Source organism: Apteryx rowi, unplaced genomic scaffold (assembly GCF_003343035.1).
Source record: "Apteryx rowi isolate R43461 unplaced genomic scaffold, aptRow1 scaffold_247, whole genome shotgun sequence".
Taxonomy (NCBI): Eukaryota; Metazoa; Chordata; class Aves; order Apterygiformes; family Apterygidae; genus Apteryx; species Apteryx rowi.
Genome location: NW_020448830.1, coordinates 34,388 through 42,764, shown reverse-complemented (window position 1 = coordinate 42,764; position 8,377 = coordinate 34,388). Strand labels below are relative to the sequence as shown.

General features: G+C 36.0%; 1 protein-coding gene across 2 annotated transcripts in view; it reads left to right on the top strand.

The window, feature by feature from the left end:
• The window catches only part of DCAF13 (DDB1 and CUL4 associated factor 13), a 31,189-nt gene that overhangs the window by 898 nt on the left and 21,914 nt on the right, over positions 1-8,377 (top strand). Inside the window, exons 2-7 of one of the 2 annotated variants that reach the window (XM_026066757.1) lie at positions 411-566; positions 990-1,189; positions 2,454-2,561; positions 4,108-4,197; positions 4,894-5,049; positions 5,672-5,749. In XM_026066757.1, coding sequence (XP_025922542.1) covers positions 1,133-1,189; positions 2,454-2,561; positions 4,108-4,197; positions 4,894-5,049; positions 5,672-5,749 — 489 coding nt within the window. In that variant the 5' untranslated portion in view covers positions 411-566; positions 990-1,132. The remainder of the gene's footprint in view (positions 1-410; positions 567-989; positions 1,190-2,453; positions 2,562-4,107; positions 4,198-4,893; positions 5,050-5,671; positions 5,750-8,377) is intronic. The other variant, XM_026066756.1, reaches the window with a different exon arrangement.

The window sequence follows — 8,377 nt, the reverse complement described above, 5'->3', positions numbered from 1 at the left end:
CCCTGCTTGAGCAGGGGGGTTGGACTAGATGATCTCCAGAGGTCCCTTCCAACCTCAACCATTCTGTGATTCTGTGAACTGTGCGTTTCCTAGTTGTTTAATTGTGATTACACACTTAAACCATGAAAAAGGTGATTAAAGTTACTTACTAGGAAAATAGCTGAGGTGTGATTTGTGTGTAGATTTTTAAATCAAATTCTCTGTCAGGTAATAGAGTGGTATACAACCATTTCCTCAGGGATTTTGTTTTTAGAGGCTTTAATTTGCAATAAATATTCTTTGGAAATCAGTAGACTGAAATAAACATTAATTCTTGATGAGTGATCTAACTGTTGTCAGTTGTTCTGCTGACAACCTTTTTGCATAAAACACAATGTCAGTTCCCACTGTCTTTCTCAATTTATCTTTAGGTGTGGGTACACAGATGGATGCAGAGAGACCCTTGCTTACTGGATGTAAACCATCTCTGTCTGGGAAAGCAGATAGGACCAGCAAAGTACCGAGCTACTGAGTCTCATTTCTAAGCCGGAGCTGGTTTGCAGCTGCCTGAACAGGAACAGAGCTAGGTTGCCACACACTGTGCCTGTCCGTTTAGGAACATCCTTTCTGCGTATACTGGAATTTGGTGGCAGAAAGTTGTTTTTTTGTTTCATTTTGTTTTTTAATAGCCATTTCAGAAAGGACAAGATATCTGTAATTTTCAATTTGCTGTGTGCATTCATACCTTCATTAGTTTAGCAGTATACTCTTAAAAAGGGCATTGAATAATTTTAAAGTTATTTCAGGCTTCATTAACTTAAAGGTTGTCAAGTGATCATATTAATGATCCCATAGATCAATTTCAAAACAGTAGGTATGGCAAAAATCTTAGCATTACAAAAAATTCTTCCATGGCAAGGAAAATCAAACCGAAAAGCATATGAATGCAGCTTACCTTCAGCTACAGTACATATACCAGATTTGTAATGACTGTGTTATTCTTATTGCAGTTCCAAGAAATTATGATCCTGTATTACATCCTTTTGAGGTTCCACGGGAATACACAAGAGCTTTGAATGCAACAAAGCTAGAACGTGTGTTTGCAAAACCCTTTCTTAGCTCGCTTGATGGCCATAGAGATGGAGTTAATTGCATGGCCAAACACCCAAAGAGTTTGTCTACAGTGCTTTCTGGAGCTTGTGATGGAGAGGTAAGCAGCAGTTACAAACCACCACAAACAAGATCCCTTTCTTCCCCTCCCCCTTTTTTTTTTTTTTTTTTAATGCCCTGTTTTTATCTTTCTTTTGTGTCTTTGTTCAGCTATCATACTGTATCATACTGTATCATATCAGTATCATACTGTAAGTTCTTTCAGAAGAACCTATCCAGTTTGGGACAGTGTTTCTCAAACTGCACATTGTGACCTTCCAGCATGCAAAGAGTGTCAAAAAGCTTTAGGAAGCAGCTCTCAGCTATACAGTTTCTCTAACTTAGAAAGTGAGAAGGGACTGTCATAACTGGGTGCAAGTATTTACACAAACCTAGGAACTTCTGGTAATCTGTGAGCTGGAGGTAACATTCAGTTTCTTGGCATAGAGCAATAAGTGTTAAAACTTGTGGTCCCTATGGCTTTTTGCTTCACGCCCCCCCCCCCCCAAAAAAAAAAAAAGCACTTTGAAGTTGAACCGCTACCAGTTCAGAAGATTACATGAAGTCAGATGAGCTAGGGGGAAGGGGCATGCTTCCAAAAGCTTGTGCAATAATAATTTAGCCTCTTCCCTAAAAATGATAACTGTGTATCTGTTTGATATTTTAGATAATTATTACGAATAGCAAGCAAGGGTACTTTATGTGGAGGCAATTGCAGAAGAAAGCTGTTTGTCTTCTCTGCCCTCCCTCACCCTTATGTTATTGTGCATTTGATACTACTTGTATATTTTAAATGTATCTTCTGGGTATCTGATTACTTTCCAGTGTTTATAGAACATACAGAACTGAGCTTCTCCATTTCTTTATTTTAAATAGGCCCAAATGTTTTGAAACAGAAACTTCTGTGAGAGGTAGACATACATTTGGGATGTAATATAGCAGCTGGAGTGAGAACATTGTATTGGTTCCAAAAGTTATTTTCTTGTGCCTTTTTCTTTAAGRGGTGTATCTTTGCTAAAATTAACATTGCTACTGTCTTTTAACAAGAATTCTATTTCAAAAATAAGGGAATGAAAAAATAACGTAAGTGTACAGTTTGGGGGAGTAAGGAGTAAGAAGCAAAGAGCTGTATCTTTTTTGTTGTTGTTGTTTATTTTAAGGGGATAATTATGTGGTTTTAACATTATAAATCTGTCTAGTGTTCAAGCCAGCTGTGGCTTTTTGTTACAGTGTGAGTGATCTCTTGTGCCTGAATTATGAACTGTAATTGTGGGCCGTAGAAAATGGAATTAAATAACAACAGAATACTTTTCCATTTTTAACAGGTTAAAATTTGGAACTTGACCAAACGACAGTGTATTCGTACTTTACAAGCTCATGAAGGATTTGTGCGAGGCATGTGTGCTCGTTTCTGTGGTACCTCATTCTTTACTGTAAGTATAATGTGTCTCCTTAGTACAGTCTAACAATACAGAGCACCCATTGACCATCTGTTTTCTAGTGAGCAACTTACTGTAATCTCTGCTGTAGAATATTTAAATTTCAGTTATTTTAGAATTTGAATGCATTTATTCAATTTGTCATGTGAACCTGTCAGTTCTGTTTCCGATGAAAATTTTTTTGGTGCTATGATACTAATGTTATTGAAGAGTATGGAAAGGATAAACACTGGATAATTGCTAAAGGATGGTCATTTAATTAAAATTTGGGTAAACTAGTTCCTACAAAAGAGTTAGATAATCTATGTTCATTGGAAGACATGTGGACAGCTACTTTTCTAAGTGTTTGAATTCTCTGTGATTAAAGATAAACTAATTAACATGGTTCCAACCGAGTAATTAAATTCAATAAGGTTCTATTAATAAAACTTTATTAGTTTATATCAGCCACAACTGATTTAGGTACAGGTAAACTGTTTGGAAATAGTATGTTTTCCTTTTTGCATTAAAACAATTCTAAGATGATACAGTAAAAACAATTGTTTGAAGATTAGAAAGTCCTCAGGTTTTGCTTCTTATGTGCTAGGCATATAAGAGCTATGTTAACTATTATACATTTATTTTTTATGAAGTAGATACCAGGTCATGAGGGCATTACTTATGGTGCAGGGAAAGTTGCAGCAGAAAATTCTGAATGACACCAAATTAGAGTCCCCTTTTGACATTCCCTCTGCCTGGAAATTGGGAGAGGGGAAGAAGAAAGAGAACTTGTACTGTCAGGAGAGGAAGTTGAACATGTATAGCAAACTTTTTTTTTTTTTTTTGGCTGGATCCAGTTTCTCTGATCCAGGTCATGGCACAGCCATGCAAAAACTTCTGCTCGCATGATGTGAGAGGTAGCTTGGGGTTAGGAGCAGGCAACTGGAGCAACTCAGGTGGAAAGTGCCTTTTGACAGTTTACATGCTCACCAAATAACTTACAGAAGATAATTTGCAGTGCAAGATAACTCTTTTTATTTAAGAATCATAAAACGTAGTCTAAAAAAACAGTCAACTTTTCATCTCACCTTTTTGCTATTCAACCCTGGAAATATCTCTTTTGAAGACTGGAAAAGATCCAATGTGACAACTAGATCTTTTTTTTTTTTTTTTTGGTAATGTTTAAATAAAGCTTAAATAAATCTTCAGCACAGAAAATCTGCATGTGAAGATCCAGTTCAAGCAAAACTTATTTTAATACAGTCAGATACAAAGATGCTGCAGCAATGTGTGCAGACATGACTGTTTCAGACTCTGAAAATAAATCATCAGGGTGTACCTTCTAAGTTTCTAGTAAAGTGTTATGATGATGAGAACTAATCCTTGGCTTAGAGGCATAAAACAGAACAGTGAATATGCAAGAGAGAAACACTCTATTTTGGTATAGACCATTTTCTTTTTTATTTTGAAAGATTGCCTGCTCTTAGTTGCAAAGCAATTTAATTCAAATAAGCAGAATAAATTCATGTAAAACTGTACATGCTTTCTCCAATATTTCCAGGTTGGTGATGACAAAACTGTGAAGCAATGGAAAATGGAGAGCCCAGAGTATGGAGAAGAAGAAGAACCGATTCATACAATTCTTGGAAAGGTAGAAAACCTTAATTTTGATTTCTCATGTCTGTTCTTTTGAATTGTTTGAATCAATTCTTATTTAGCTTTTGGAGGGAATAGAAATAGGTTGATATTGTAATGGGTTGTAAGGTGATGGTATCAAATTTTATAATAGCACTTTTAAAATATCTTCAACTTTTTATTATATTTTGTTTACATATACCTAGAAAGAAATACCTCAAATGCCATCAGAGAGTGCTTAGATCTGCCTCTAGCAATCATTCCTTTCCTGGGAACTGCTCAAATCTTTCTGTAGTCTATTCCTCTTGAGCTGCATGTTGTCAGTGCTTGGTCTGCATAAAATAATTCTGTTTTCATGCCAATACCTCACAGTATTTAATACAAAACTTTGACTTCATTTTTAAAATTCCTATTTGCTATAAAATCAGCCATGACTTTGTCTGTAAATGGGCTTCTAATGCTGACAGTGTTGTAGATTAACAAATTTACAATGCATGCATATTAAATGTTCATGTAGAAAACTAGCCAACTGTATAAGGGTGCATCTAATAAGACTCAGTTTCCAGGGCCACTGGTGACTCAGTTTTCAGTCATATGAACAAAAAAAACCATGGCAGACTCAATATGCAATGATCTGTTGATCTTTTCTGTAAGAGAACATACATACATATTTATGTATACATTTGATATATATATATTTTTTCTTTTAAAGACGGTGTATACAGGAATTGATCACCACTGGAAAGAAGCTGTTTTTGCCACTTGTGGCCATCAAGTGGACATTTGGGATGAACAAAGGACAAGTCCCATGTGTTCTCTGACATGGGGTTTTGATAGCATAAGCAGTGTAAAATTTAATCCAATTGAGGTAATATTTCTGTTATGTATTGGAATATTAATATTTTTCTTGATCAGTGTAAGATCTAAACTGTGTTACTACTATCTTTAACTGCTTTTTCCAAAAGTAAATTTCTTTGCGTTTTAACATGTAGAGGAGTGTGCATACATATATTTTGTTACAGTCATAATGCTTTGATAGATACCATATTTCTTTGTTTTTTTCTCTTTTAATGGGGGAGGGGAGAAAGAGGTGTAGGGTAGTCTCTTTTTTGCCCCACAACAATACATATCATGTACTTCAATCATGTAATGTAGTAGTTGTGTGGCAGTGGAGCTCTCATCCCATCCTCTACTGTAATTTCCTCAGATAGAGTCTTTTTGCACTCCACAGCAAACAACTGAATCTGCTCTGATCTTCTCCAGCAGTTCCTATGTACTTGTTGGGTGGGCTGTGCTTGTGGGTGAGTGAAGTGTATATGAGGAGGTGCTTGTTACTGGTAGAGTAGAGAGGACCAGGTAGATTCTGAATTTTACTGGGAAAACTATTTAAAATGCTTGCRCTGAATAATTAACTGTACACAAAGAACTGTGAATGTATTTACTTGAGGATTGAAAAGGGGAGCTAATTGACTACTTTTTATTTTTTTAAGACATACCTTTTAGGAAGCTGTGCTTCTGACAGAAATATTGTGCTGTACGATATGAGACAATCAACTCCATTAAAGAAGGTAACATTTTTCTTCTTTTTATCTCTTTTTAATATAAGACTGTGGCAGTGATGATGATACAGAATACATAAATAGTCTGTAAGTATTGATGAAGATAGAGAAAGGGAAGCTCTGACCTGTGAATTCATGATAAAGTGCCTGACCTGACAGCATTTTCACAATAAGAACTTTATGTTCATTTATTGCATTGTGTCTGTGTGTGTGATTTTTTTTTTTTTTTTCCCTTGCCAGAAGGAAACAAGGTAACTTATAAGGCATTTGGTTTAGACCATTGGAAAGCCTTGCTCTGCATTTCAAAAGCTTTTTTTGGGGGGGGGGGGTGAAAATAAATCCTTCATGAGCTACATTGTCTTAAGTGATATAATCTATGCAGCTGGTATAAAAATTTCAGAAATCCTTTGCAGTGAAATCAAAATTATATGCCGTATTTATATATGGTATTTACCAGTAACATGAAAATTCTTGCTCATCTTTAAGAGAATGTATGTATTTGAAACAAGAGACTAATAGTTCATATGCAAATATTAACAAGCTGGATCATAATCAGTGTTTTTTGAGCCCCATAACTATCTTAACAATTTTGCTTCTTGAAGTATGATATTCTGGCTTGTGAATATACACTGAGTATCCTTCTGGTATGTTATATGCTGTTTGCAATGACTGTGGGCTAGTATACGCTGGAATGCTATAATGGCACTTAAAATAGTCATAAAATAGGAATGTTGTTGGCATAACAGTATGTCTTTCTCTCCCTGTGCACCAGTACTTTTTGCTGAGGTTTCATTTGGGCCACTGAGAAAGTGCTTTAAAAAAAAATTTTCGATAACGCTAATTTGAGATGTGAATGCAGAAATGAACTCAGCCAGTGCTGTAGGTATGCAATTAGAAGTTAAAAGGATGTAGTTTGAGCATTTGTGAACTAAGTTTGAGTCTAACTGAATGTTACACACACAGACCCCGTATGTATATATCATGTATAACTAGTAAGCAATGTGTGTAGGCGCGTTTCCTGCCATAGGAGCAAAACATTCATCAAAACTTCCTTGCACCTGCGGATACAGTAGCTTCTGCTAGGTTTCTGCTGAGATGGGAACAATTGTTCTGTGCAGAGACAGGTTGAATGTCTGTCTGACTCAGCACTGAAAGCTAAGAGCTCTGTAACTCCCAAGAGAAGGATGGTGCTGATAGAGGCACCTTGCCCCTGGGGAGGCACTGGCTCCTAGCACTGCTGTGTTTGTTCCTGGTGAGCGATCAGCAAAGCAGCTCGCACATTGCCCTGAGTTTGGAACTCAACAGGAGTTTCTTTAATGGAATTTCTTTATTGGAATTATTTAATTCTTTAAAGAATTATTTAATTCTTTCCATTAAAGAATTCCATTTCTTTAATGGAAATAAGAGTACAACTTGTGAAGTACTAGCTCCCTTACCTGCTTGTCCTGTCCGTGAGTTTTGAAGTCTTAAGTTTAGGTGAGAGACAAATAAGATGGTGAGATGTTACATAAGTACAAAATAATGAATGATCTAAAAAAGTTGGGAAAAGGTGAAGGGGAGCACTCCTATTCTATGACAAGGGGAAGACATTTAGTAAAAGATAGTACATTTTAAAACTAAGTCATTCTTGTGCAACCTGTGGGATCACAGAAGGAAAGAGATTAGGATGTTTTAAAGAYGGGCGACTTCAGTATTTGATAGCTGGCAGGAATTGTGTTGTCTGTTGCTTGAAATTTCAAGCAATCTAAGCTGTTCACCTGAACCAGATACCTTGCAGATAGTAAAGAAGGAGAGGTCAATTATTTGGACAATCTGCTTTTGTGTTAGAGTAATCTCAAAATGTCCAGGCTGACTCATTTTATTTTTCATCTTAGCAAGTGCTTACAATTAAAATAAATAAACCAAGATAGCCAAATCTCCAAGGACTTCACAACTTTGACTTGTCCTAATAAGGACTTTTTCTTATGAAATGACTGGGCATATCTATAGTTGATTAAAAATAGTGTCAGAAGATGGCTCTGCTAAAGATTTTAATAGTTCCAAAATGCCACTGTTAATGTATATACAACAATTTAAATCACTTCCAACCTAGATTGCTGTATGTAGCTGTTACTGAATGTAATGCTAGAACTGTACAGAGCATCCTTTTCTTAGGTGCTATTTTAAATGCAAATACCACTCAAGAAATAAGCTGAATGCTATAGGCTTGGGCAAAAAAACTGTGAAGGAAAAGGTAGAGCATGGACTTTTAATAAACCTGACCCCTTTTGAAAGGGAGCTGGATTTTCCAGTAATATCAGAGGGTTTTTTTTGTCATGATTTTAAGTTTATATCATACATGTAATGTGTTTCAGTTACTCTTGTACTCATTTTGCAGAAGCTGGAAATCTTGGACAGGGAAGGTTAAATACTGAAATCTGAACAAATTCTAGTTATCACATTAGCAGGAACACAGAGCCTTTCAGTGGCCTATCCTTTCAATAAAGTCCATTTTTGAAGTAGAAAACACTTCAGACATCTGATGATCGCATTCAGTTCAGGGCGCATGTAATTTCTGGAAATGAGCAGTATTCTGCAGTGCAGACTTCATTTCGTATTGAACCTAGAAATAGTAGTATCACCTAGAAAATGAGGATT